General features: G+C 39.7%; 9 protein-coding genes and 1 non-coding gene across 10 annotated transcripts; 2 read left to right on the top strand and 8 right to left on the bottom strand.

Moving 5' to 3' along the window:
• Positions 1 to 57: 57 nt before the first annotated feature.
• On the top strand, positions 58 to 2569 carry LOC126793147 (TITAN-like protein). The gene is given in 7 exon segments (XM_050519589.1): positions 58 to 276; positions 420 to 651; positions 654 to 692; positions 824 to 894; positions 988 to 1042; positions 1224 to 1648; positions 2267 to 2569. Coding segments are annotated over 7 exon segments (1002 nt in total). The 5' UTR covers positions 58 to 117; the 3' UTR covers positions 2288 to 2569.
• Positions 2570 to 3037: 468 nt separating this feature from the next.
• LOC126794254 (glucuronoxylan 4-O-methyltransferase 1) lies at positions 3038 to 4050 on the bottom strand. The gene has a single exon (XM_050520921.1). The coding sequence runs from the start codon at positions 3995 to 3997 to the stop codon at positions 3038 to 3040; it is 960 nt and encodes a 319-aa protein (XP_050376878.1). The 5' UTR covers positions 3998 to 4050.
• A 619-nt stretch (positions 4051 to 4669) lies between these two features.
• On the bottom strand, positions 4670 to 5753 carry LOC126793156 (protein transport protein Sec61 subunit gamma). Its single transcript, XM_050519598.1, has 3 exons — positions 5600 to 5753; positions 5413 to 5528; positions 4670 to 4926 (listed from the first exon to the last, which is right to left on the bottom strand). Exons 1-2 carry the CDS (start codon positions 5691 to 5693, stop codon positions 5413 to 5415), a joined length of 210 nt encoding a protein of 69 aa, XP_050375555.1. The 5' UTR covers positions 5694 to 5753; the 3' UTR covers positions 4670 to 4926.
• A 341-nt stretch (positions 5754 to 6094) lies between these two features.
• Positions 6095 to 8379, bottom strand: LOC126793153 (nuclear transcription factor Y subunit C-1). The gene is made up of 2 exons (XM_050519595.1): positions 7561 to 8379; positions 6095 to 6381 (listed from the first exon to the last, which is right to left on the bottom strand). The coding sequence occupies exons 1-2, from the start codon at positions 8247 to 8249 to the stop codon at positions 6378 to 6380; spliced, it is 693 nt and encodes a 230-aa protein (XP_050375552.1). The 5' UTR covers positions 8250 to 8379; the 3' UTR covers positions 6095 to 6377.
• A 1632-nt stretch (positions 8380 to 10011) lies between these two features.
• Positions 10012 to 13671, bottom strand: LOC126793132 (uncharacterized). The gene is made up of 2 exons (XM_050519572.1): positions 13556 to 13671; positions 10012 to 12413 (listed from the first exon to the last, which is right to left on the bottom strand). The coding sequence occupies exon 2, from the start codon at positions 12385 to 12387 to the stop codon at positions 10285 to 10287; it is 2103 nt and encodes a 700-aa protein (XP_050375529.1). The 5' UTR covers positions 12388 to 12413; positions 13556 to 13671; the 3' UTR covers positions 10012 to 10284.
• Positions 13672 to 14607: 936 nt separating this feature from the next.
• LOC126793135 (protein NUCLEAR FUSION DEFECTIVE 4-like) lies at positions 14608 to 17391 on the bottom strand. Its single transcript, XM_050519578.1, has 3 exons — positions 16973 to 17391; positions 15531 to 16456; positions 14608 to 15442 (listed from the first exon to the last, which is right to left on the bottom strand). The coding sequence occupies exons 1-3, from the start codon at positions 17306 to 17308 to the stop codon at positions 14944 to 14946; spliced, it is 1761 nt and encodes a 586-aa protein (XP_050375535.1). The 5' UTR covers positions 17309 to 17391; the 3' UTR covers positions 14608 to 14943.
• Positions 17392 to 19150: 1759 nt separating this feature from the next.
• LOC126793152 (thylakoid lumenal 17.9 kDa protein, chloroplastic) lies at positions 19151 to 20765 on the bottom strand. The gene is made up of 4 exons (XM_050519594.1): positions 20458 to 20765; positions 20097 to 20211; positions 19882 to 19951; positions 19151 to 19675 (listed from the first exon to the last, which is right to left on the bottom strand). The coding sequence occupies exons 1-4, from the start codon at positions 20715 to 20717 to the stop codon at positions 19419 to 19421; spliced, it is 702 nt and encodes a 233-aa protein (XP_050375551.1). The 5' UTR covers positions 20718 to 20765; the 3' UTR covers positions 19151 to 19418.
• A 135-nt stretch (positions 20766 to 20900) lies between these two features.
• On the top strand, positions 20901 to 20982 carry TRNAS-UGA (transfer RNA serine (anticodon UGA)). Its single transcript has one exon. It is a non-coding gene; the product is annotated as a tRNA-Ser (tRNA).
• A 2200-nt stretch (positions 20983 to 23182) lies between these two features.
• LOC126794250 (RNA polymerase II C-terminal domain phosphatase-like 5) lies at positions 23183 to 23890 on the bottom strand. The gene has a single exon (XM_050520916.1). The coding sequence runs from the start codon at positions 23888 to 23890 to the stop codon at positions 23183 to 23185; it is 708 nt and encodes a 235-aa protein (XP_050376873.1).
• Positions 23891 to 23950: 60 nt separating this feature from the next.
• On the bottom strand, positions 23951 to 26974 carry LOC126794248 (RNA polymerase II C-terminal domain phosphatase-like 4). The gene is made up of 4 exons (XM_050520914.1): positions 25555 to 26974; positions 25183 to 25382; positions 24828 to 25082; positions 23951 to 24628 (listed from the first exon to the last, which is right to left on the bottom strand). The coding sequence occupies exons 1-4, from the start codon at positions 26869 to 26871 to the stop codon at positions 24088 to 24090; spliced, it is 2313 nt and encodes a 770-aa protein (XP_050376871.1). The 5' UTR covers positions 26872 to 26974; the 3' UTR covers positions 23951 to 24087.
• Between the last annotated feature and the right edge of the window lie 430 nt (positions 26975 to 27404).

The following is a 27404-nucleotide window of genomic DNA, read 5'->3' as shown; positions in this document are numbered from 1 at the left end:
GACGATTTCTCATCGACTTGAGTTTGATTATCTTTAGCTGTAAAATTTGTGTTTCATTGATGAGAAAACCGAGTCGAATTGTAGATTATTGCTGCACAAATTGGTTGAATTGAGCTTATGATTGTGAAATTGGTGCTCATGATTATCAGTGTCAATGCAATTAATCACCTGGCGAGTGCTGAACATCTCAAGAATTTGAAGCACTTCTTGTGGAAATACGGTGGAGGATTGGATTGTGTTGATAAATTCAGGATATTGGAGGCTGATCTTACTAAGGTATATAAGGCCTCTATTCGATTCCGCGGCATTGTGTTCTAATGTAATTTTTCTAGGGAAAAAGATTATAGTTGAAATTAAAACGACATTCTTTTCGATAGAAGTTTATAATGGTTAGTTGATTTCATTCGTTGTGGCTGCAGTGGGAGAAGAAGTGCAAGTCATTGAAGGTTGAAGCTGTACCTGGAGGAGCAATGCTAGGACCGTCAAATGATATCCATAATAAGCTTGAATATGGAATTTTTGATACTTTTGAAAATAATATTAGTTCGAATCTTTCGAATGGTGTTATGCCTTTACTATATCATACAAATGAGGATCAGGTATCCCATTCAGGACTCTCCCAAGTTGCAAATGTTGGCGGCTTTGAGAAGATATTACTGCCTCTTCGTCCTTAAATTCCAAAGGTATAATAGGTATGTATTAATGTAGATCTTTTGTTTTTGAAGTATTCCACTTGTGTTAGATGTTCCTCTGGTATAATGAAATATGCTTATTGCTTATGATAAGTGGGTGATATGCTGTGTTCTTACTGTTGTGACCTCAGTTAGTACCCAGGGTTCCCTTAATACTAATGGTAGAAAAGGCTCACCTGATGGCAATTTTAATAATGAAAGGGTAAGTTTGTGTCATGCAGTTCTTCAGAACAAAAATGGACGTGTTTGCATCTATGGCCATAATTTGAGTTGAAGTAATAAGTTTTTGATGCAGATGGACAAGGTGTATCAGCACAGAAGAATGACATTGGGACAGAGCAGTTCTCAAGGTTGTTCTATTTGATTATCTGAACTCTTGTTAAGTTGATGCCAATTGTGTGCATCTTTTTAACATTATGCTAAATCTAATGAATCATTTGCCAAAAATAATATACACCTGTCTGATATATGCAGAATTGTATTTTATTTGATATAGGTAAAGCATGCTCATTAAGGATATTTTCTTACCAGGTGTTGATAGTCTCACTCAAATTATTTCAAAGGGTCCTAAAGATGCTAGTGGAATTGTGCATACTGGAGCACTTCCTCCTTGGTTTGCAGCAGAAGAAGAAAGTCAGTTTAGTATTCCACTACAACGAGTTTCTGGTACCCTTTTGCTGTCAAATGAGGGAGGGAAGTCCAAGAAATTGTACCCAAAACGAGTGGGAACAGCTTGGGCAGAAAGGAGAAAGAGGGAGATGGAGATGGAACAAAGAGGTGAGATTGTCAAGAGCGATTATGATGCTAATTGGCTCCCCAATTTTGGTGGAGTTTGGCAATCTGGTACCCGGAAAGAGGCTAGAAAAGAATTTGAGTTGGAGAAACATAATCTAGTTAAGGTTGAACGTCAATATGAGATGCCAATCAAGATACAGCCTTACGTCAGTAAAAGGATGGTGAGTTCCATGTTGTCACTTATTGTGTTGGTTTGTTAATCACTGAAAGATATATAAAGCTAGCTAGTTTTGTCATTGATTGGTCGGATTTCTTTGGTTATTGTTGTGGTATAGATTGGTTGCGTGAGATCTCATATTTTCATGTTAGGACACAGTACATGAATTTCTTAGGCCTCCCTGTAACTGGTAAGTGCCAATTTACTGGGAGGTCTTTAATTAGCCCTACACTTTATTTTGCCTATGACATGAGTTAAAGTAGACACTAATATAATTCATCAAGGCTTAGAGTCACATTTGAAGTAAGTTTCCTGTCTTTGGCTGCGTGAACTGATTACGAATATTGTCAGACTCACTCCATCCCATTCTACTTATGATAAGAGATGTTTAACTCAAAGGCTATTCATGAAAACCAACTTTGAGCATCACCTCTCCAATGGAATCGTTTGGTTGCCTTTGCTGATGAATTTTATGGGGTTTTAAGTGACAGTTAAGACAACGTAGTGGTGATTTGAGCATTGTGAGCCTTTATTTTATTTTTGTGTATGAAATGCAGATGTCGCGCACACTAGACAAAGTTCTAAGACTGAGGCATTTTCTAATGTGTTTCCTTTTATGCAGCGTACGGGTGCAAGTGAATAGTTTTGTGATTGAGAGTTGATTATTGTTCTGAAGATGGATGTTTGGGAAAACCACTATGGCACTATACGTATATTCTGCCTTTTTTCTCACAACTTTGGCTAGGTGATCCCAAGTTGAGCTGAACATTTGAAGGAAAGACAGGAGCACTTGTGTGATCAGATTTTAGGCTATTGCACGAGATAGAGCTGTAAGTTCAAATGCTCATAGTACATGAATCAGATGTATATGCAATGTGAGGTTTTTCCTCTAGAAATATGTTCAACCTGGTTTTTTTTGTCCATATCTCTTGCATGTTGAATATAAGAAAGTTATCAGGTTTTGGATCAATCAAGACAGTCTGATAGCTTCAATGATTACACATTTACAACAATGATTTCTAACTGCAAAAACTGGCACCTATGACATGTCACCCTGATAGAAATGTATTAGGAACTGTAAATTACAGCATGCACTTGGACTGCAGATTCTAACTTCTACATTTTCACATTCTAGTCATTTATAGATATACGTATGCACAAAAATAGTTCTTATTTACATAAAAATTAAGTAAAAGGACTGTAATAAATCGTTTTCTACTAGCTCTGCCTCTATAGAGATGGAACTGAGCTCCGCTCTACTTATATTTCCAAATCCCCCCCCCCTCCCTCATGGCCGTGATAAAAAAATTGCTGGGCATTTTTTGTTGTACTATTTAAAACCTTTAATGAAATAAGTCTCTCAGAAATCTCAAATGCTACTATATTTAGTATATTACACTATTGTAACTGCTTCGGCAAGGCAAAATTTTGAAGAATTTATGTGATCCGTGATCCTAAAGTTCCATAATTTCCCTTTTGAAGAAACTAAGTTCTCATCACACAGAAATTCCCAGGAAAACCACTTCTCAATTGTTCGATCCACATCATGCACTAGTACATCAGTAGTATTGCCATTTCTTGCTAGCATACTTGCAGTATAGATGGCTGCCATCCTGCCTGGTGCCTCTAGCTTATCCCCGCTTGGTCCATCGACTACCACAACATCCCACTTAAGCTCATAAACTTCTTGTGGCAGATGTTTCAATGCAAGCTGACATTTTGATACTTGAAGCTGTTTTGAGCTAGGTGCACACACTGGGGTTTCCCTTGCATGCTTGAGCAGGTTATAGGCCTCTTTTGCAGGTACTTCATAGTCCACCTTGTAGATTCTGGTGGCGTTGGAATCTGATGTCATAGTGCTTATCTTGGTACCGTCGTCCTCCAGAATGATGGTTTTGCCGCCTGCATTGATTGATGAGAGAGATAGATACTCAGGCTCCAACCCAAAAATCAGGAGGTTACAAGGGGATCTCTGGGAAATGAGATTTGACAGAAGTTGGTATTCCTTTTTCTGCAGGGCTGTGGTGCTCATGGAGCTACTTTTCTTTGATTGAAATTTAGTGCTGGAAGATGAATTGGAACATGAGTCTCCAAGAGGTGGTGAAGCAGGCAGTGGATGCAAAGAATAAGAAGTAGTAGTTATTGATATTCTAACAAGTCTAAGTACAGAAATGATTGAAAGGATCAAAACAAGAAAAGGGATGAGTTTCTTTGCGGAAAAATTCATGTTTGTCTCTCCTCTCCAGCATTTGTGTCTATACAGTTGATTTAATTGAGTTTCAGGTGAGACAGAAGGAGAGAATCGTACTAGAGGAGTAACAGAAGATCGATAATGAGGCACTTCTGGGGGCATTGTCTCTCTTTCTTTGGTTTGAAACCTCCACAGCCTGCTTTCACATCCTTCTTGAAGAGAGGTTGCAGTGGGGTTTATGAAATTTAAGCTATTATGCTGGGAGTCTACTAGCTTTGGTGTCTTTTTGAGTGAGGAAGAAGGAATGCTTTGCTTTTGTTTCAAGTATTTCTTTTCTTTTACATAAATGTTTGTTGTAGAGGGTGTTGCATTTTAAGATCGCATTCTTCTTGAACCTTTTGAAACTTGTTTATTGTTGGCTTGTTTAGTACTTATGAGTGAAGTCGAAGAAGGCTAGCTAGAGTAGTTGGTCCGGCACTGTCAAGCTTGAATATGACTGATGGCATGAGATTTTGATATGTTGAGACTGAGGTATTGTAATCTGCTAAAAAAAAAAAAGGCAGAATGTGCGTTTGCACTTTTGATGGAACCTTCTCTGATTAAGGAACCTACATTATATCTCTTGTTATATTTGTCAAGAGCGCCAAAGCATGGAAAAGAATTCTGTTTGATAACTAAGTGAGACATTCTTGGCTGTTCTTCACTTGGGATAAATAGCAAGCTTCCGCGAATGATCATTATATCATCACCCTAGAATGCTTCTACTAATTTCTATGTTTTATTTATTATATAGCATGCATGCCAAGATCGGGAAAAAGCGGAGTTAAATGAAAATGGCACATTCAAGTTTTTCTAGAATCTTTGCTTCATGGAAATTACTCAGAGAAGAAATTCATACAGATTTCACAATGAAGACAATAAGCATAAAGATGTTTTAACTATGAAAATTGCAATTCTCAAGTGTTACAGAAAATACTAAAAGGAGCTAAATAAGAACTGCATAGCTATTGCTTTCAACTTTGAGGTACATGCTGGTCTTGTTTCCTGCATCCTCCTCTAGCCTCTAGAAACCTAAATACTTGAAGAATGACCTGCGATCATAAATAGTAAAACACAAATCAATAATCGAATGTTTTGATGTTCATAAACTCCCGCTCCTAACCAACTCCGGTGTTCCTAAAATCAGTATCAAATGATATTGATATAACATGCAGCTATTTGTTTAATTTTGCAGTAATTTGGCGATATGCCTCATCAGCCTTCATGTCTAACTTCCACGTCGAGATGATACACAAACACAGTAAAAGCAGCAATCACATCACAAACTCTCTATTATCCATTCCTTGATATCGATTACATAGAACACCAATAGCCACCTAATTCAACCTTTTATACCACTCATACTTGAGCAAGATACTCAGCCCAAAATTAAACCAAATATGAATCACATTGCAATTATTAACAGCTCTCAAGTCCTTGGTAAAAGCGGTCATAAATTCATGGACCGCATGTCAACTACGAACAATAAATCTAATAAACTGAGCTACAGAAACGCAGATTGAGATGAAATCGAATACCTAAACGGATCCGACGATGATGTTGTTAATAGGAATGAAGATGAGCTTGACGAAGAAGCCAACGAATCCCATCACAACAAACCCGATGGCTGTACGCAACGCCACCTTGGAGAATTCTACAACCACAAATTCAACCATTCAATTACACCAAATTCCCGATCGAGAGAAAACACAGATCGGAGTTTACCTTTGCGATCGGGCTTGTGGCACCTCTTGACGAGGCGAGCGCTGTCCTTAGCGAACTCTCTGAGAGGATCCACAACTGAGTCAATGGCGTCCATTCTTCTTTCTTGAGCGAGAGAGAGAGAGAGAGAGAGAGCAGACGAGACTTTCTTAGATGTGAAAATTCGGAAGCGTGTTTTCTGTGCTCAGAGATTTATTTATACCCTCATTTAATTTACGTAAATTCCAATATTACCCTTTCATCGAACCAAAGAAGAAACTAATGGCCCAACCAGCCCACTCATGGTCTAGTATCAATCTCCGGTGAGAGGTCTCATTACTTGCCGGAGTTGATCGGGTGACGCTGTGTCAAGGAGGTGTTTCATGCGCACCGGAAGTTGTCTACACTTGAATTACGAGCTCAATATGAGTTCATTGGCTGCAAAGGGGTGTTCAGACCGTAAACCATAACCATAGACATCGGAGAAAAGAAAAAAGAATTACAACACACACACACACACACACTAAAGTCACCAGGTTTGATTAATAAGAAACCGATTCAGTTAGCGACATGAGAACCTAAAATTACAGAGACTGCACATATATACTGAACAAGGCAGTAAACTTTCAACTGCTCTGGATCAAAAGGGTCTTACACAAGTCTCTTGTCATCATCATCATCATCTCATTAAATAATAATAATAATAATAATAATAGTAAACTTGAAGCAATCAATAAACTGCTGCAATGCTCAATTCCTTTTCTTCCGCGCCACGCAGCATTTTGTCGACAAATTAGTCTCTTCAACTGCATAGGAAAATTGAAAAGCAAAGAGGATGTTAATATCAGTCTCCATTGTGTTGGAATGTTCATGCTACAACTCGGGCATGGTAATTGCAGCATTCAATTATTAAATACAGCCAAGTACATCATGACATTTACAAGCTTATGATTATATAGTTAAACTTGTTGTACATTCTCACACATCAGTTTAAGAGTTGAAAGACCAGCAATATTTTCCCTTAGGTTTGTAACGTTAAGCAGAGTGATGAACCAACAATACACTGTAACTAGAAGTCAATATCATGGAACTCCATGTACAAAATTGATCAGTTTCGTGTTTTTCTAGGACTGGCAAGTGCCCTCCATGAGAGAAAACATAGGCAATTCGACAATATAGAACATTAGAAAATAAAAAGGATAATACAAAAGTGATATACGAACTAGAGTAGAAAAGTTCCAGACCACTCTGTCCTACAAGAGGCACATATGCTGATATGCAGGTGTCTGCCAAGATGCTTTGGTTCTTATATCTCAAAGGAGGGGAAAGTAAGATACACAGAACAAAAGAAAACGATTCCATGGATATCAATTTCTATGAACACATGTCATATCAGCAGCTACTCGTGCCGACCAGATTATATGCTTGGGCCAAGAATACATAATATTGCACATAAAACCGTAATCACAGTCCCTAAGAGCAGTAAAAGATTCGCACTGTGTTTGCACCAATGGAATTGACCCTATCACTAGTAACTGAAACTATTTTGCTAAAAAATTTCCTTATTTTCTACTCTTTCATCTTCCAGATTCCAAAGAGTGGAAGCATAAGCCATCAAGGTCTAATGAATTCACACATGGTAAACACTACCCCCTGTAATTATACTTTTCAAAGATGGGGATAAGCCATCAATATCAATACCCTAAACAACAAACTACTTGTTTTCGACTTGATGAAATCGACCCCAAAACACCAAATTCATAAGCCAGATTTTCCACTTTAAAACAGTAAGAAAACTTAAACTCTACCAACTCAAGTAAAAACCAAAGGCAGCAACAAAAAGCTTTCTTTACACTAAAAACTATCTACTCCAAAGTCCAAACCAATCAACTCATTTCAAAGCAGAATCAACAAGGATACTAATCTAAGAAGATGCACATTTTACCTCAACTATAACATTTAACCTGACTAGTATAATTAATTACCTCTGGCCATCAAGATTGCCCTGAGCACTGCTCCCTCCACTGGCATACGACCCGTCCTCCGCCGCCGTCTGCCACACCGACTGCCACGCCTGCGACGGCGGCTGCGCATAAACCCCGGTGGGGTCCATGGCCGGCCTCCCGATCATGATCCCTCCCGGCGGCCCAGCCGGCTGGCCAATCGGCGGGTAATAGTACGGCACACCGCTGGCGGTGGCCCCGACCATGGCGACGCCGCCGAGGGCAGCCTCGTCCTTGATCTCATCCCTGGGGACAATATCGACGAGGAAATCGAAGATGTCGGTGCGGGTGATGGCGGCGGCGATGTCGTTTTTCTGGAGAGTGCGTCGTTTGTTCTCCTCGGCGTGGATCCATGACCTGATGGTGAGCTCGAGGATGAAGAGCTCGCAGGCCTTGGCGAACAGGACAGGGGCCTCGGCTGAGATCATCCTGACGTCCTCGTCGGCCTTCATGATCTTCTTGATGCGGGCCAGGGGGAGCTGGTGGTTCTTGAAGTCGTTGACCTGCTCGATCTCCGATTGCTGGTAGTTCCAGAACATCTGTAGCTGCTGCTGCTGCTGCTGGAGGAGGTGGTGGAAGGGAGGCACCGCGACGGAGGACGGCGGAGGTGGCTGGGTCGGAGGGTAGGCCGCGGCGGCGGGCTGGGCGGTGGAGTTGGTGTTGGTTTCCATTGGTTGCTTGGGGGGTTTTGATGCGGCGAATTGGAGAGGGGGAAAATTGATCAGAGGGTTGAAGGGGTTTCGACTTTTTTTTTTTTTGAAAGGGATTGTTTTTGTGTGGTGGGATTTCAAAGGGAGGGAGGAGATGGATAAATTGGGGGACAGAGATTGAGATGCTGTTTTTATTGGGCTTTCCGGTCCTCCAATCAGGTCGCGCCACCTGTTTTTGCCTTTTGCTCGAGCTTCGGAGGGAATTTAAAGGGGGGAAAATGCTTTGATTTTCAATTTTTTTTTATTTACTTTCTGAGCAGAAGAGAGGTGAAATGAAAGTGTGAAACTCATGAAAGGAGGATCTGAAAGAGACTATCTTCCTTCTTCTCTGGGCTCCGGAGGATAGTTTTCTCGGAGAAGTTCGGAGTTTAAAGAAAGCGGTTGTTTATGCCGGTGGCTTCGAATTTCATTTGCTTTTGGTATAAGATTTGCAGACATTGAGTATATTTTCCAAAAGTGATATTCGTGTTTGATGAAAAACAAAAAAAAAGGTGATATCCGTGGAATAAAGATCGTCCAAATCAAGTAGCAGAGGTTCATTCAATCCATAAGAGCAGTCATTAAGTCATTCCATATCGGTATAAAGAAAGTCCATTCCACTTCAACATAAATTCTCTAATTCAACTAATTTGCATAAAGTCATGTACGTAGAAGCACACACGCATTTTCCGAATTGAATTATCATCCATATATGATCAGAAGTTAGCTAGAGTTCCAGAATCGTCCAACTCGAGCATTGCCCGATTACGGCTTCATCAAACGAGTGCACGTTTATCTTTGTCGTCTAAAGAAATAGATAGCATGTCAATAAGCAAAAGCAGACACTTGTTTTACTTGATGGAACAGTACCATAGTTAACACTAAACCAAACCATATGTCATCAACTGCTGTCTCTATCCTTCATATTTACATTAATCATCACTAGCCTCGTGCCCGTGCGGTGTTGTGATAGTGTTTGCAGAATTGTTTCTTGATTCTTGAAAGTCCATCCATTTATGTAATTTTGTTTCTTATGAATGATTGTTTTGGCAAAAAACATTGGTAAAACATTTGTATTTTACATAATTGTCATTATGTTGTGTATGAGAATAAAGTTAGAAAAAGATAAAACTTAATAATTCATAATTTGGTGAAACTTTTAGTGCTGGTTTTATAGTAGTAGATATAAGCAAACCAACTAAAAAAACGATGCGGCAGATTACAATATTGGCAAAGAGAGAATGTCCCTCTCATGCTCTGCTTGTGCTATCCTGTAGCACCCTCTATTGTTTGTTCTGCTTCCTTTACCAAACACACAATCATTTTTTAAATGGAGAAGCATCTGAATCTAGTAGTTTTTACCTTTGTTGTTTACCAACGGTCGAAGCAAAGTAAATTAATGGTTTAACCATTATTTCTGCAATCTTTAGCATCCTATTCGGAATCCCTCCCCGTCTTCCACTAAAATAAGACCTACTACAAAAACTGGTAGACAGAAGTAAGATGCTAAATTTGAAAGTTTACTGGAATGCTGGATATAACTTTTCCATGGCTCACAGTGCACATGTACAATTGAACATCAGTGTTATTGAAATGCATGATGAGCACAAAGGACTTAGAATGCAAAAACAACAGCCAAAACTGACTAACAGCTTAAGTATTAGAAACTATTACCTCAACAAGACAGAGATTTGAAGAGTTGAAACTCTGAAGCAATTGCTTCTGTTCTTTTAGCATAAAAAGGTACCCAAGTTTCACATGAACAGATATTAAACCCTGTGTATCAAAAAGGTAAGCGGCAGTCTGCATTTTTGACAGGCCGCGAAAACTATCCTTTTTGAGGTATAAAGTTTTGGAAACGAAGGAAAAAAAATAAAAACTCTAAACTGTGTTGAACTAAAAGTACAGCTAGAATTAAGGACCATGAATGCCTTCCAACAAAACTCCAGTTCCATAAACAGAAAGCCAAGTGAAGAAAAACTGCTGTACCTCAGTCATTCTATTTACATCTAGTGCACTAAAGCTGCAACCGCTTAGCACCCTCCACTGCTTGTCCTTCCCTCGGGCGTTTCCGACTATATACCCGCATTTCTGTTGCCTGGGGATCATTATGCTCCTTCATCAAGTCTCCTGAATATTTTTCCTCACCATCTTCAACCAGACCTGTTTCTATAATTACTTCGCCATTCTCTCCTCCATTACATTCCCACACTGTCTCCTCCAATTTGGCTTGTGCTTCTGTCTTTACCTGAAGAAGTTCCAAAGGAGTAGATGCTGGATCAAGCTCCAAGCAACCCTTGGGAGCGTTCTCTCCTTCATCACCAGTGAGCAGGTAATAAGGGACCTGGTGAGAGAAACGAAACATTTCTTCTCTTGGAATTGTCCTGATTCTACTTCTGTCTGAATGTTGGCGGAATACAGTCTTGAAATTAGCAACTTTAACAAGTGGGACAATGCTCACACCTCGCTCCTCATTATAATCTTCAAGCACTTGCACCATGTCATACTTGTGTATCACTTCATCTGCGGTATGTTCATCCCAGCTTGGGGACCAGTTCCTGTATAAAGCCCAGACATCTCCCTTTCCAGGATATATACGAACGGCTCCTCTACTGCCTTTTGTCCACTTAACTTTGTGGGAGAAGGAATGAAGATACTTATAAACTTCATGCTTCCCTATCTGGAGGTTCCCACTAGTCTTAGGAAAACCACAAGCAACCCAATCTAGTGGCGCCAGTTCATGATTGGTTTTAGAATTCAGCCAACTGATTCGAATTTTGAATGGATTCAAAGATATAATACTGTGAACCATAGCATAATAACGGGGCATGCCATCATCTTCGTCATACACAGCCCACACCTGATTGCTATCAAATGACTTTTCTGCGCGATCATTGTCAAAATCATGAAAGTCCGGGTCTGGAACACTCATTGAATTTGTATGACCGTCCTCTACATCGGAGTCAACACGAGAATTGGCAGCAGCAGACATTTTTCTGGCCCTGTCCTTGGCATCCACAGATACCCTAGTCCCTGTTATAAAGGCTTTAACACCAGGCACAGCAGCTTCGTTCTTTCCCTTCTCCTTTACATCAGCGTCTGCAGTCTTTGGTACAGAAGGAAACTTGTCAAGCTTCTTGACAAGTTCCTTTTTACCCTTCTTCATCAACATATTTTGCAGTTCCAAATGTGACAATTCCCTTCTACAATTAAGTCTGTAGTTTGAATCTGCATCAAATCTTCCTGTACCAGAACTAAACTTGGGAAGTACAAATCCATTGTTCATAGCAACTCCTCCATTTCCTGTTCTGACTTTTGTTTGCATCTCTTGCCACCAATGCCTTTTTCTTCTAGACTTAACTGAGTTAACTCCATTGGGCACAGCACTGAAACCAGCATTAGGAGCCCCAGTTGGTATGAAAGGATCTGGTTTGTTAAAAGCCTGATGGCCCTCTTTACTTGGAAATGACTCTTCGTGCTCCCTATTCAATTGCCCAACAGCTGGATTTGCGCTACCTGCAGCTAGACTCGAAGTGGATGCTGTTGCTTGCACACTTGGAACACCTGCTGAGTTGAAAAATAGGCTAGAAATTCCTGATGATCTCACATCTGTAGCTGCAGAATGTGTTCTTCCTGCATCACAAGAATTTTTGGGCATGGTAGGCTGACTGAAGTTCTGTTGCTGAGGGTCAAATGGCTTAGACTTGGATGCATGTTTGGGGGCTGGTATCTTGTGAGCTATAAAGAGCTTCCGGCAGTTGTGGCATTGGAGCTTGTGGTTGAGGAACGTTCTAAGATACTCAAAATACATCTTGCAACAACTGCATATGGTCCAGAACGTAGATTTCTGACCTTTTTGAGGATGAGAAGTTGAACAAGGCTGGGTAGGAATAGCGCTGTGCTCCTTTGACGAGGCAGAAGGCATGGTATGAGTAGAACGAGATTTGGCATGAGAAGCAGCAGGCACGGTGGGAGTCGCAGCTGGCACGGCGGGAGTAGCAGATGGCATGGAGGGAGCCGCAGAAGGCATGGTAGGAGCAGCAGTTCTTTCAAAGTCGAACCTTTCAACCTTCAACTCCACGAACTGTTTGGCCTTCAAGGCCTCCTCGTTGCATTCCATTCTGGTGACCCTCTGAATCAGTCCGCCTATATGCAAGGGCTAAGTAAGCTAGCTACTTTATATAATAAAACCCGAGGAAAATAACGTCAAGTAGAAACGAACAAGGTCTTACGGCACGGTCACTATATCTTTTATTTTTCTTTATCTCTCCTCTCTAATCTTTCTCTGCTTCTCTGATATGTAGGCCAGTCCGGTATGAACCAAAATCTATCAAACACCCAAAAAATTGGCATGGATTATTAATGAGTTACTCTGATTGCAGAGGCTGCATCCCGAAAACAGGGAAGCTGTGATACGGAAACCAATTGATTTCAGAGATTAAATAAAAATGTGGCGATTATACGGCGCAGCATAGCCATAGTTAATCAAAGGGAAAACTTTCAAACATAGAAAAAAGAAACTAATGAATGCTTCCTCACATATAACCGTTACAGAATCTACGACAACTCGCATAGATTTCTCAATCCAATCACCATAAGAAATTATGCGGGAAACCAACAATCCATGGAAGTCAATAAGTTAAAGTGTTGAACCTCCAAAGTAAGCACACCATAAATTTACAAAAGCACATAGACGATCATAACATTGAAATGTCAGCCATCACACTCATATTCAATCATATGATCACGAAACAAAACGAAAAAACTTAAAGCCAACCTATCTTCTTCTGAGAAATGCTGGTAAAACTAATGACCGTAGGGTGAATGACACTTCTTCAATTCCATGTTCACTTTAACAACAGTTCACAGAAATTCTTCTAAAAAAAAACTGTTCTCAGAAACCATGTAAAGTACAATCTCCAGTTATCATACACTATCAAATAAACTACCAATCCAAAACAGTAAATCATAATCAAAATTTGGAGAGACCAAGAACAAAAAAAAAAGGCCAGATGCCCAGTTCTCAGATTCACTAAACTTTAACAAGCTAAATTCAATCCACAATTTATCAGGCATAAAAAACCATCTAAATTGTCTTCCATTTATACTCCAAATTACACATTAAACAAGCCCAATTCTACTGACTAAAACCCTAGAAGTCTAACAGCACTAGTGATGATCAAACAGAGACGCAATGCAATAAAAACAAAATTCCAAACACGGCACAAGAGTGATAATCATATTGAATGAAACTGAAATATTAAAAACAGAGTATGAATGAAATTTACCCCTTAATCGCAGAAACGCCACAGTTGGATGGAATTCAGAACCCAAATCGTTGTGATTGCGTTCTATCTCCACCCTGTTCAAAATTTTAACCAAAATGATTTCAGGGGTTTTTATTTTTATTGTTTTGGGTGAAATTCTTTCAACCCCTGAAAAGAATTTGTATGATATTATATAACCTCCCCCTTTATATATCAAAAGCACTCATATAATAGTATAATACTGAGGTAATATGCCTCTCGGTGCATTTATATATTAGTTTTTTCCACCAAACCATGTTCTGTCCTGTGGTTAAAATCTAACCATGGTTAAATTCTAACTCTGGTTTATAGGATTTGTGGTTACCTACATTTGCCGTATCCCCCCCTAAAATAGGGGGTATGTGAATATATTTTATTTTTACATTTAAAAAAAATTTGTCATATGGTTTTACCTTAGTATTTTTTATGCATTATTATTTTGTATGCTTATTGTTGTTTCTTGTCAGAAGAACTTCTTACTGGTGGTTATTGGTTTAGTGTTATTCAACACGGGAGCTTGAAACATGAACAGGATAAGTAGTAGTCATGCAGGAAGTTCCAAATACGAATGTATGCACCCGCTTTTTCAAATAGAAGTTTATCGTTAAGTTTCTTGTGGTTTACGTAAAACACTACTGAGTTTAAAATTTTGAAAGGTTTAGTATGTTAAATTCATGGTGATTTCTTGCTTTGTTTGCAGCAACAGCAGGATTAAATTCTGGGGGATACCCTTCCTATCATAATCATAGGCATATGCATGTATTTAGATTTTTTTTTTCCATTTTACTGAGGATGCAGATATGTTGGTTTGACATGGACAAATCCAATGCATGCACCATCACGATTCTACCAAAAATGATTATATGTAATTCTATTCACACAAATGAGTCATTCACAGATATTGATTCAATTTGTTTCTAGTTTTGACAAATTGAAATGTAATTACTTCAATTTACTCAGAATGAGCATTGACAGTTTGAGGCAAAAAAAGTCTCAGTGCATCAGTACAAGAGTACAACCAATAGACCAATACAATGTGCAAAGAAAATCTGTAGACCTCAGATTTATTCAAATCCTGTACTGTGTTGCTTACAGAAAGGAAATAACTGATTTGAATTGTAATGTAATCTTTGTACTGGCTTATTGTAAATGAATATTCTGATGAATAACGAACTGACAAGTAGTAATTTGGATGGGCTCAGAGTCTGGTTCGAACTTTTTTTTGCCATCTATACTTTCTATAGACCAGAAGTGTCTTCTCAGACTTCATAACCTCAGCTAACGGTAGTCCTCCAGACCAGTTTGCTGAGAAGCTTTTTAAGATTCTTGTTGCTGATTGTAGAAATATCAACTTGCTCCATTTTCACATCTCAGTTGTTCAGATTCCCATATAGTTGTGTGTAAACCCTCCTTGTTCGATAAACTACAATCATGCTTAATCCCGCTGCAACAATGCATAGTGCTGATAGGATCCCAAAAGTGATGGAATAACATATAGTACCAACACAGGAGAGGTCATCATCATCCCCGAGGGATTTAAGAAGCAATGAACTTGGATTTTGCTGTCTGAGTGCAGCTTGTTTTTCTGCATAGTAGTCATATATGCCACTAGCAATCACTTCTGAGAATATTAGAGAACCAGCAGGGTTTGCCATTGTAAGAAAATTATAAAGGGCCCCAAAACTCTTCAAGCCAAACAGCTCTGAAGCTGCAGCTGGCAAAATTGCCCAGTGAGCTCCATACCCTAGTCCTATCAGCACAGTAGACACATATATTTGCCCTGGCAATCCTACAGCATAGTAGAAAAGCCCAACTGCCATGATGACCTGAACTACAGCCATTGCCACTGGTCTTGGGTAGGCATAGTCCCTGGTGAGAAAAAACAAACACTGCATATCAATATTTTAGTATATCATGAGTCCATATGTCAAAGAAATATATTGAAATCGGATTTCACCTTACGATAATCTCAGAGAAGTAGCCACCACCAACACGTCCGAGGAAGTTCCAAATGCTGATCATGGAGACATAAATACTTGTATCAGTGTATCCAAGTGACAAGACTATCTGCCCCAAATTATCAATAACTGTCAGGCCAGATCCAGCAGCCAGCAATAGAGAAACAAATATGAGCCAGAAATCGGCCTTAACCAATGCCTGCATCAAGGTAAAATTCTCTCCTCTGCGGGGACCCCTTCTTCTCTTGACCCTAACTGCTCCATCTGCAGCTGCTTGGAAAAGTTTAGCTTGAAGCTGAATAATTCGTTTTTGTCTTTCTGATGATGGAAGAGAATCTACATCTGAAGCCTTCTCATCTTCCACTTCACTAAATATGACCTCATTCTCAGATTTGTACCCTTCACCCTCTCTCTGTGCATCAATTAAAAGGTTCTCATGTAGTAAAGGCTTTGGTTCGGAAAAGAAAGTCAATATGATGGGGATAACAATTGGAAGCACTACAAAGACTATTAAAATGGCCGCAAGCAATGTGATCAAAGTTTGGCTCAAATCAAACAAATCCTCAACTATTATAACTCCCAACAAATAAGCTGCCAGAACAAGGCAAACGCTATATGTAAACGTGAATCCTGCATTGTCACCTGGCCTGACTTGTCTGTGACCCCCCACAGGCCTAACAATGAACATCAGAGCAATAACAACCATTGATGGACCAACTGCAATCATAAAAATCAACGATGCATTGCTTGGGGCATTGAACATTGCATAAATCTGAGATATTATTGCACCGCTTAAACCAGCGTATCCTTTCAGGATCCCCACTACAGGTCCCCGGCTTTTGGGAAAGTTCTGCACACACGAAATCAAAGCCGCTGTGTTGAAGAACGTCTCTCCATTCGTTCCCACGTATATAGCAATGCAAAGCTGCAGACAAAAACTTGCTTGGTTAAACTAAGTCTACAGCAAAATTTGAAGAAATGCTCAACTCCTCTGAATATGAACAAAATGCACGGTTGTTCACATGTTCCAAGCACAAGAAAATGAACATTTATTCTTAAACAGAATAACCACATCTCTAAATATTATATGTCACATTCCTATAATCCTATGCAAATCAACAAAGACTAAAGTAACCATGCTCAATAATCAACACCATAAGTTCTCTCTCAGAATTTCAATACCAGTATAAAAAGATGGCCAACTCTTTGGTGCTTTCCAATCTGATAGCTAATCACCGGCTAAAAGGGTTATTCAATTATAAGCTAATCTTGGTATATCAAGCAAAAGTAATCAAGTTTTTCAGACAATATGTATATAAAATGAAACAGCAAATTCAGCAGCTAACTATTGGTACCCACAAAAAAGGGAGGCTAGCCATACCAAGAAACAACCCAAAACCAGACTTGATGATCAAGATTCAAACTTGATTGAACTACTCACCACCCACAAAGGCAAAGCAGCAATCTTTTGTGAGACAATAAGCCAAAGCAATCCATATCCAAGAAAATTGAGCACTGTTCCAATGGCCAAAAGTCCCCAACTGGGTATAATCTCGGATAAGTATCCGGCAATAAATCTAATAGCATCACCTAAGTCCTTGGCCACTCCCAGAATTGCCACCTGCCTCTGGGTGTACCCCATGGTGCTCTTTATCACAGGAGAAATGCTCCCAAACAAGTACCCAATTCCTGCAAAGGACTGAATCCACATTGCACACACAAACACAAGCCATCTGCTGTTCTTGAAGGCTTTGAACTTCCCATGAAGCGGTGCCATATTTGTGTTTGGCACAGCTTTGTGAGCTAGTTTGGGATCTCTGAATAAGTGAATATAAATACTGATGAGTTAGCAGGTTGACTGGTGTTTTTTTTCTCAGTGCCTTGTTGCTATATATATATAATAATAATTATGAAATTTAACACAGGGAGGAGGAGCTCTCTGATTGACTTTCTGGATCAGAAAGAAGTAAGATACTATAGCTAGTCAAACCCAACGGTCACTATAGGTAGAAGCCTGCATGTCTATCTAGCGATCTGACTGAATAATCATGACACTGCAATTGTTTTTACTCGAAAACAATACTGGTTAAATCATAAGTCATTAATTCATTGGAGAGAGTCGTGTAGGCAAATAGTTTCGTATTGTAACTCGAATCCTGATAAATATAAATGTTGAGTTTAATTTTGATAGCTACATCATTGCTTAGAATGAAAATGTTGAAGAGTTTGAAATTCTTTATTTCTCCTGATTCGTAATCCATCCCCATGTTCTATAGGTGTGTAATGTTGAAGAGTATGCAATAGCACCATGATTTTGACAAGCATATATGAAATTAAATACTCAATAAAAAAGGTGACTGTTGGGTTCTTTACTAGTCTGAAATCGCAAACAAGTTGAGTTGAGAAGATAAGAAGAGGCTTGGATATTAGCATGGAGACCAATTTGTAAACAACAAAAGGAATATATATTTGAGCATATACTTAAAAATAGTAGCCATAAATTTTTTAATTTGGAACAAATCTTGCAAATGAAGAAATTTAAGAAAATAAGGGTTGGGATCATATGGTACAAGCTCTAACGTTTGATTTCTTCATATCAGAGCTATATTGATTATTGATTTGATTAAATTTGCAATATCCAAATGTGATTGTAAGTCACAGGAACCAAAAAGTTACAATGATCTATTAGTTTTTGTTTCCTGTATCCAAAATCAGTACTTATACAAAAGATGTACTGAAAGTGTTTTTAATTGATGTTCTTGGGACAAAATTTTCATGCAGAGATTGTTCAATATTATACAAATGAGAATGTGATCCTCGAGGTCCTTGTCTCATTACTATTCTAGAGATTAATATGTTCTTTGTCTTGATAATATTTTTTCAGCTGACTACAGATCTGTGTAGATCTCAAATCACATCACTAATTGACTATGATTAGTGATTGTCCTCAACATGATGGCCGTGTTAATGAATACTAGTCTTGGCTGCTCAGTGCTCACATTGGACTATGAATTTGCTTCCCCAAATTTAAGGGGTCATGGATTGTGACCTGAAGAGAGTGAAGCAAAATGCACACAATATAGGACACTAGGAGTCTAGGACCTGTCTTGAATAAATAAGGTTGGTAGCGTAGACAACTTAAGAACAAGGATCAACAACTGGCAGCACCTGGTGCTAATTGCTATTGATAAATGAATTACGCTTTTAAATATGTGATGAGGGACTGGAATTGGTTTAATACAACAATATAAAATGGTTTAGTGATGGAGCAAAATAATTGAATTAAAAAATAAATTCATCAAGCTAGAACCAGATTTAACACATGTCGTTCACCACTACTTGTTCATCCTCTATGCCTAATAATTCAGCTGTCTGTCACATCAGGCCTCACAGAACAGCAAATATATATTCCTAAAGATATTTTATCTTTTCTTTTCTTTTCAAATGCTTAACATATGCTGAAGAAAAAGTTGAGAAGCTAAGAACGGCATCTACTAACATTAACGGATGTCAGTTACTCAGGTAACTAAAGGGGGTGGATACTACGTGTCCAAGTTTCAAGAAAGTTATCTTACAGGTGCTGGCTTAAGACCTGACCAAAATGCTTTACCATAATCTAAACAGCCGAATCACAAATTTACAGTTCTAAGAACTCTGCACGCTGCATTTTGAAATTTCATGCGTGCAGAAGAAACAGAACAGATACAGTAAGAAGTAAGAGTAGAAGAACTTGAATGACCAATTCTATTAACAGTTGAATTTCTATTCATCATGTTATCATATTTCTGAGAGATGAGCTCATGGAGGCAATACAAACAAAACCAGTGTAGAATAAAAGAAGTGAGGTAGCTACTGGATACCAATCTCGTTGTAATGAAGAATGAAGACTAATTCTGGGACATGTCCATGGCTTCATTCTCATCAATTGCTTCAGCTTCAAAACTTGGAGCATACCAACCCAATTGGTCAGTTATTTTCTTCATTCTTTCTTCTTGACCCTTTGAATTTCCTAAAGCGGTAGTGAAAGGATACAAATAAGTTACTTTTGTGGCCATACACCTGTAAGAAACCAAGTCTCCTTTCACCAGAAACTCCAGGACATCTCGGCCAAACCCTCCATCAACCTCAGCTTGTAAATATTGGCCTATTATCAGAAATATTTCATCAACCTCTAAATATGTACACATTTTGAATATTAGCGACATTCGAGAATAGCTTACTCCTACTTGATCCTCAAGTACCATTATTTATTAGCAGGCAGTGCAGCAATATATTTCGCTTCACTACTTGAGCAATTGACATACTGGGCTAAATTCACGACTAAGTTTGGGACAAGTTCAGTCTAGTTACCATCTGGGGTGTCTTCCACGATCTTAATTTTCGGATTCTTTTGAGTTTCCAAGATTGCTTCTTGCAATTTCTGCACAAGTACAAAACATGTGAACTTCAGTATCATGTAAAACTTAAAGGCTACTTAATATTAAGATGCATATAGTTAAACCAAAGTTATAGTCTTTCATTCTCAGACCATATTAGAGCATAGCATTATCTATTTATCTTCATACCTGAATTGCATTATCTGTAGATTTTTCAGGAATCGTCAACGGAAACACAAACGATGATGATCTCGGATTTGTTGATATACATCCTGGATTTGTTGAAGGACAAGGTCTGATTTTTCTGAAGAAAAAAAAAATACACACACACACACACAATGTCACATTGATTAAACACACCAAATCACATTGGAGCTAATCAGCAAAATGAGAAGAACCCATTAAAGAGAAATGCATTTAGTCAAAACCCATCTATTAATCTCCCTCAAATTTCCATGGAAACAAACTACTAATCTAAATTATCATTGAAATAGCATTAACAGATTGAACTCATTGAAGTTAAAAACTAGGTTCAAGAAAGTAAAAATACCCATTTTCGAGCCCAATCTGGAGAGACTTGGATTGGGAGAATGGAGTGGTGGGAGAGGCTAGATTGGTACGTGAATTGAGAGAAGGGATGGCCAAAACAGGTAAGGGAGAGGTGAGAGTAACACTGAGAGCCAAGGAAAGTAGAGCGGGTACAATAATGGGTTTAGGGGTTGAACTCTGCAAGGTGGGTTGTGGGTTTTGAAGGGCATGAGAGGCTATAGTGAATGAGAGCTTGGAAGTTGAAGGAAGAAGATGACCCATCAAGCTTGTGCTAATGGTTTATCCTTGTCTAAAGTCTCAACCTTTCCTTTCCTCGCGCTCTGTTTCTCTCCGCTTCTCTTTCCCCTCTGATTAAAACGCAGTGTTTTGCCTCCAAAATTGACTAATATATTGCCATTTTTTCTTAATGACAAGTATTTCATGTGAACGTCTTTTATCAAAGCAGTCGATATGTCCGAGTGGTTAAGGAGACAGACTTGAAATCTGTTGGGCTTCGCCCGCGCAGGTTCGAACCCTGCTGTCGACGTTTTGATTTTTAACTCTTTTAACTTTTTTGAGAATCAGGGATAGAACTATGCCAAATCTCCCTATAGGACTTGTTTTGATAGCAGTGTCTGTACATTCGATACAATTCGAGCTCAGATGCACTGAAATCTTGTGATGCCATTAACATATATCCGTACTTAGATTAGCTAATGAATAGCATCTAGCTTCATAACAGAGTACTCTTCTATTTGTTGGTCTGAATAATGCATCCATTGAAAGCTCAAAATAAGTAAAGACAACATACAAGAGATGAACTGAGAGCAAGGGCAAGAAATCAGCACGAAACATAAATTCAAAAAATAAAATAAAAAGTTGCAGCCAGCAAGGGCTATAATCTCTTCCTCTTCCTCTTCCTCTTCACGCCAGTCAGACCACTTATTGTACTCAACAAGGTAATCAGGTCAAGGAATGGGGGAAGAATAACTGATCTTAGGGGAGTGAAGAATCCAGAATGGTGACTTCACTGACTTGGGTGGTTCTGGCAATTTTGGAGCGGGTAATTTTTTTTTTTAACCTCAAAAACGGGAAACTTGTCTTCAGGTTGCTTTTGCAACGTAAAGTATGATGCCTCTATCCACCGGAAGTGGACCAGGAACCTGTTCTCGTTCACGGCCATACCCAAATCAATTTTCTCCTCAACCACATGTGTACGTTACTAATAGATCATCCCCTTTCTCAACGCAAGTAGCTCCCAACCGCTCCGCCATCTCCTCCACTGAATCATATTGGGACGTCGAGGCGGGAAAGTAATGTTGCACCCTTTCAAGGTATTCTCCCTAAGAGAACTCAGCATGTTCCTCACGTCTCTGTCGATAAGGTTGACCCCAAGGGCTGTTGCGTCGTCAAAGAACATGTTGTGGATTTGCTTCAGATGCTGGAGAATAATTGGGATATAGGGTTGCTGATACGACTCATCAATCTCATCAGCTTTCAGCTCAGAGAGAGACTTCTAGTTATATGGAGTGGATTTGGATTTAAAGAAGCAATACTTTCGCATGGGTTGCTATGATTTATTTTCCCTTTTTCATGCATCCTTTGTATCATCAAGGATCAAAACAGCAGACTGTTTGCTACGCATAAGTTCCAGACACTTGTTACTTTGTTTATTACGTTCGTCATGAAATATAACTCTCGAACCAAAGTAGTCTTTTCCAAGGAGCTCAACCATTTTCAATGCGTAAGGTCGTGTAGCTTTTGTGTATATAGACATGTTAAACATGTCACTGGCTTCCTTTAGAAATGTCCTGACAAATGGCCTCAGCTTGATCATCCCAAGTTCGGCAGGTTGTTCGGTTTCGTATCTAAAAGCATCGATACTCTCCAGACACTGGTCTGTTTGAGTCTTCAGATATGCTTCTTCTGGCGACATAACGGAGAGCCTAGTGGTGTGTGGCAGGGTGTGATCTAGGTCAAGAACTAAATGCAGTTTTTTGTGGCAGGACAATAAGATGTTGGTGTTTGCTTTGCATAACGGTCAATTTCAACCTTGTGATTCCTTATTCTTTCGCATATGTAATCGTATGAAACACCAGAATTGGAATAATAATAATAACTCTGATGATTAATCTTGTCCAATGTTTCATCCTTGATCTCCTTCTTTGTAGTGAACGACCCATGACTGCTCTCTACTTTAGGCCTTTTCCTCCTATCGTTAATTCCAGTCCCACTCCCATCATCATCACCAGAATCTGTAGAAACTCTTGCAACTTCACAATTCTCTTGCCTAATTTGGAAAACAGCAAACTTTTCTTCACAACACTTTTGCCACATATAATGTGATTCTTCAATCCAAATCGGACAGGCCAAGAACTTTTTCTCTTCTATTTCCCAACGAGATTCCGGTGTTCCATCATGAGCTGCAACCACATGTGTGACTGATCCGTTTGCTTGTTCAACACAAGTAGCTCCCAACTGCTCTGCCATCTTCCACAAATTATCGGCCTGAAGAGGCACTCCGAAAGCAATTGTACACCCTCCCAACACAGACCCCCGAAGAGTTTCTAACACCTTCCTCACATCTCTGTCAATAAGTTTGTCACACATTACTTCATTATCAAAGAACATATCATGTATCTGCTTAAGACGTCGAAGAATAAGTACAAAATTCATTCTCTCATCTTCACAGAAAAAATACTTTTCCATAGGCATTACATTATCTTGATTTTGCTCCTTCCATGCCTCTATGTCATGTCAAGGATCAAAATAGCAGACTCCTGAGCAAGCAAAACATCGAGGCACTTGTCCTTTGGGTGGCTGCTACAAAAATCGTCTCTAGAAGACACCCTAGAACCGAAGTAGTTTTTTCTTGGATCGAGTTGCCGAATCATTTGTCGCACAAGAGGTAGAGGGGCATTTGAGTAGACATTCATCTCGGACATCTCACTGGCTTCCTTGAGAAAGGTTTGAACAAAGGGCCTCAACTTGAGATACACACGTTTCTTTTCGAAAGGAACTTCTACTAAGCGAGTGTATTTTGGCAGAGGCTCAACATCTAAATATTCTACTTCTTCCAGGGTCAGATCATCGATACTGGCGAGTCTCAGCAAGGTGTGATTGAGATTGAGTACCAGGTGGAGTTTTCTGTGATGGAGTATTTCGTGCGTGGCGACCTTGCATAAAAGCTCAGTTTCATCATTATTATATCTGAACCTGAATGTCACTGCGAAGTTTGCACAATCATCACACAAACAAGAAGCACAAGTAGTAGAAGCAGAAGCAGAAGCACCAGAATCTGTGATCTCTGTCAGATCTATGCTTGTCGTTGCTGTTCGCAGATGACGATCATCTGTCTCTTCTTCTTTAGGCCTTTCTGTGGTCCTTTCCTCACAGATGGTGAATTCATGGCCAGAGTTGTCATGGATTGGAGGACAATCAGTCTCAAAAATCATGATAATTGATCAACAACTTAACTTTCAGATTGAGTTTACTAACCCTAACAGATACCGGGATTTGGGGGTTAACTATCTTGAGAGATCTGCTGAACTTCTACTATATGAAAAAGAAGAAGAAAGGAGCAAAGCAACAGATGATGAACTCTCAAAAGTCCCAACAAGAATTTGTAGTTCAACACTGAATAATTCTAGTGCTATTCCTCAGGCCTCCTAAGGTCAACTTCCTCATTCCCCCGCTGATTATCTATTCCAGTGTTCCAATTTGAGCTGCAAATCAATTTGCTTTGCTCGGTGATGGCCTGGTCTGCGTGACTCTTTTTCCACAAATGGATTGATTTTTCAGACCAGCTCGGATGTACCCAAGGAGCCGGTCCAATATGATCAGCTACTGCAACCACCACTGGTGATTCTGGATCATCTAGATTTTTAACACAAGAAGCTTCCGGCGGTGACTGCTCTTCCATATGCTTTGTCATCTTCTTCCGGTTAATACTGTCTTTCCACATACAGTTTGATACTGCCTTCTTCCTCAACCGAAGCTTATCGGTCTCAGAAATCTTTTTGAGACTTTCTAACACCAACCTCACATCTCTGTTGAAAACCTCATCACACATCACTCGATCATTAAAGAACCTGCTGTGTATTCGCCTAAGATGTTGAAGAACATCTGCAAGATAATTTCCCCCTTCATCATTGTTCAACTCACATAGAGACATGCCCCTCTTCCGGCCACAACTTTGTTAAAAGAAAGGATAGTTAGGATACTTATGCACTGGTACTATTATGTTCTTTTGATTTTCCTCAATCCATTCCTCAAATTCATTTCCAAGGATCACAACCGCAGACTCTTGTCCAATCACAAGATCAAGATGCCTCTTTCCGTTGTGGTTGCTCCATACATAGTCCTCGCGTGAAATTACTCTGACCAAAGTACTCATTCTTAGGGTCCAGTAGCCCAACCATCTTCCACACAAGAGATCGAGGAGCATCTTCGTAAACATACATTTCGAACATGCCACTTACTTTCTTGAGAAAGGTTCTAATATAGGGCCTCAACTTGATAATCATAGGGTTCATACCGTCATCAGAATCTTGCACTTTGAAACCATCTTTAACAGGCTGTGTTTTATTGTTTAGATATTCTTCTTCTTCTGGGGTCAGATCACTGAGTTTTGTGAGAGCCAGCAGGCTGTGATTTAGACCAAGTACTAGGTGGAGTTTTCTGAGGCGTAGCATATAGTTAGTGTTGACCTTACGTAAATGATCAATGAATTCATCACTTAGGGTACTGAAGACCCCCTTGGGTATGAATGAAACCAACGCTCATAGCAGAGTTATCCCAGTGATCAGACAAAGAAGTCTTGCACCTTTTTGTTGTCCTCTCATAATCACTACTTGTAGCAGCAACCTCACTGATGATAAATTCATGACCAGAATTGTCATGCATTGGATGATAGAGAGTCACCGAACTCATCTTTGAGTTAACCAACTACATAAAAGAAGGGGTTAATATGATGCCTTATATAAACCGACCTTAAGATGGTGAATTGAATATTTTCCTATATGATTTTGGAAATGAAAGAATATCCTAATAGGAAACATCCTTGCTAGCACATCTGTAATCTATTTGGCAGAGGAATAATCTACTCCATTTAATTTAATTTCAATGATATAGAGAACCTGTCTTCCAGTTGCTTTTGCCACAAGAAACTTGCAGCCTGAATCCACTGTGGATGGACAAGAAACTTTCCCTCTTTCACTGCCCATTTTGAATTCTGTGTTTCCGCGTCTGTTTCAATCACATGTGTCACAGACGCATCCATTACCTCCTTCGAACAAACCGCTCCCAACTTCTCTGCCATGTTCCACATATCAGCTTGGGCGTCTGATGCCAAAGCACAGCCGAAGGCAATTTTACACCCCTTCAGAACTCGACTCCTTATTCTTTCTAACACTGGCCTCACATCTCTCTCAACTACATTCGCCCCCGCAGCAACTCCGGCATCAAAAAACATGCCGTGGATTAGCTTAAGAAGCTGAAGGATAGCTCCTAGGTACGTTCGTTGTGTATGCTCCTCTATTTCGTCGGTCTTCAACTCCGAATGAGACACACAATGCTTGAAGCCAAAAGAGTCGTAACTGCTCCTAAAAAACAGATACCTCTGCATTAGTATCACATTCTTCTGATTCCCCTCTGTCCACACTCCTTGTGTATCATCAAGCACCAAAACCGCGCTCTCCTTAGCACACACAAGATCCAAATTCTTCTCGAATTTCTTGGTGCTGTCATCTCTCGACACAACTCTATCACCAAAAAACACTCCCCGCGGATCCAACAGCTTAACCATCTGCTGCGCGTAAGGCCGGTCCCCCATTGTGTAAACAGACATTTCAAACATCTCGGCCGCCTCCTCCAAAAACTCCCCAACAAAAGGCCTCAGCTTTGTTACCAAATCCATTGCCGAATTTCGCACCAAGAAAACGCCTTCCAGCTTGTGATCTGTCCCTAACAAGTACTCTTCCCGCGGCGTCAAGCACGCCACCGCAGTAGTATTGAGCAATGTGTGATCCAAATCAAGCACCAGATGAAGCTTCTTGTCTCCGAGCAACTCCCTCGTCTTTTTGTTGCGTCTTCCTTGGTCAATTTCACCAAGGCTCTTAACCGTCAACTCCTCCAACTCCCATTTCTCACTCTCATTCTCGACCTGATCCAATCTCTTCCCACAAACCAAGCACATGTCTTTATACGACCCAGCCAGATGTTCACACAAAGAACCATTATTTTCTACTTCCAAAACTTCAGAGCTTGAAATTAAAGACGACCCATTACTCTCCGCCTCCAGTTTTCGCCGTTTTGGGCTCTGAACGCTTTCGGCGTCGGCATCGGATTCAGAATCCAGTACTTCGTCTAGAAACCCGGCGAAGTCGTCGCCCGGATCTTCGCCGCCGGGTATCGAGGAATCGACGGCAAGACTCATTGTGAAGATGAATATAGAGATATGAGGGTTGAGTGGGAGAGAAAGATTGAATCTTGTGGAATTGGAAATCGGCGATTTGGGGGTTTAGGGTTTGCAGAGTCGGAGAACGTTGTGTATTTTTGTTCTCTAATGCGAATTCTTCGGTGACGATATTATAATATAGAAGAGGGAGAATTTCATATGTGGGAGAATACCGAAATAACCCTCGTGAAACAGCCTGGCAAAGCCCAGAAGATGAATTTTCAAAGTTTATGGATTTCAAGGCCCAAATCTTCCAAGCCCGGTAAACTTATCTGTTCTTTCAACCGGATACGTTATCGGAAAACCATATCATGTAAAATAACAAGAAATGTAACGCATGTGTCATGAGTTAAATAAGATGCATTTGGCGTGATCCCTCAAGATAGTATGAAACAAACTCGGGCGTTACCATCGGTTTTGTCGCCCAAATTTTCTTATAAGAGCTCTTCCTATTCTTATTTTGTCCAAGGTAGACATTGTTGTAGCATTGGATGGCATGGAGAAATGATTGA

The sequence above is a fragment of the Argentina anserina genome, chromosome 5, assembly GCF_933775445.1.
Source record: "Argentina anserina chromosome 5, drPotAnse1.1, whole genome shotgun sequence".
Classification (NCBI taxonomy): domain Eukaryota; kingdom Viridiplantae; phylum Streptophyta; class Magnoliopsida; order Rosales; family Rosaceae; genus Argentina; species Argentina anserina.
This window is presented reverse-complemented; position numbering and strand designations above follow the sequence as displayed.

Excerpts from the sequence above, each read along its gene's own strand:
- LOC126794254 (XM_050520921.1), bottom strand. The coding sequence starts at position 3,997 with ATGCCCCCAGAAGTGCCTCATTATCGATCTTCTGTTACTCCTCTAGTA.
- LOC126793156 (XM_050519598.1), bottom strand. The coding sequence starts at position 5,693 with ATGGACGCCATTGACTCAGTTGTGGATCCTCTCAGAGAGTTCGCTAAG. Across the intron at positions 5,529-5,599 it reads CCACAAGCCCGATCGCAAAG|AATTCTCCAAGGTGGCGTTG; the intron begins GTAAACTCCGAT and ends TTGTGGTTGTAG.
- LOC126793153 (XM_050519595.1), bottom strand. The coding sequence starts at position 8,249 with ATGGAAACCAACACCAACTCCACCGCCCAGCCCGCCGCCGCGGCCTAC.
- LOC126793132 (XM_050519572.1), bottom strand. The coding sequence starts at position 12,387 with ATGGAATGCAACGAGGAGGCCTTGAAGGCCAAACAGTTCGTGGAGTTG.
- LOC126793135 (XM_050519578.1), bottom strand. The coding sequence starts at position 17,308 with ATGGCACCGCTTCATGGGAAGTTCAAAGCCTTCAAGAACAGCAGATGG. Across the intron at positions 16,457-16,972 it reads CTGCTTTGCCTTTGTGGGTG|CTTTGCATTGCTATATACGT; the intron begins GTGAGTAGTTCA and ends TTTTGTCTGCAG. Across the intron at positions 15,443-15,530 it reads TTCTCTGAGATTATCGTAAG|GGACTATGCCTACCCAAGAC; the intron begins GTGAAATCCGAT and ends TTTTCTCACCAG.
- LOC126793152 (XM_050519594.1), bottom strand. The coding sequence starts at position 20,717 with ATGGGTCATCTTCTTCCTTCAACTTCCAAGCTCTCATTCACTATAGCC. Across the intron at positions 19,952-20,096 it reads CTACAGATAATGCAATTCAG|AAATTGCAAGAAGCAATCTT; the intron begins GTATGAAGATAA and ends GTACTTGTGCAG. Across the intron at positions 19,676-19,881 it reads CGTGGAAGACACCCCAGATG|GCCAATATTTACAAGCTGAG; the intron begins GTAACTAGACTG and ends TTCTGATAATAG.
- LOC126794250 (XM_050520916.1), bottom strand. The coding sequence starts at position 23,890 with ATGATTTTTGAGACTGATTGTCCTCCAATCCATGACAACTCTGGCCAT.
- LOC126794248 (XM_050520914.1), bottom strand. The coding sequence starts at position 26,871 with ATGAGTCTTGCCGTCGATTCCTCGATACCCGGCGGCGAAGATCCGGGC. Across the intron at positions 25,383-25,554 it reads GGTTCTCTATATCATTGAAA|TTGGTTAACTCAAAGATGAG; the intron begins TTAAATTAAATG and ends TCTTTTATGTAG. Across the intron at positions 24,629-24,827 it reads CTACTGGACCCTAAGAATGA|TTGTGGCCGGAAGAGGGGCA; the intron begins GTACTTTGGTCA and ends CTTTTAACAAAG.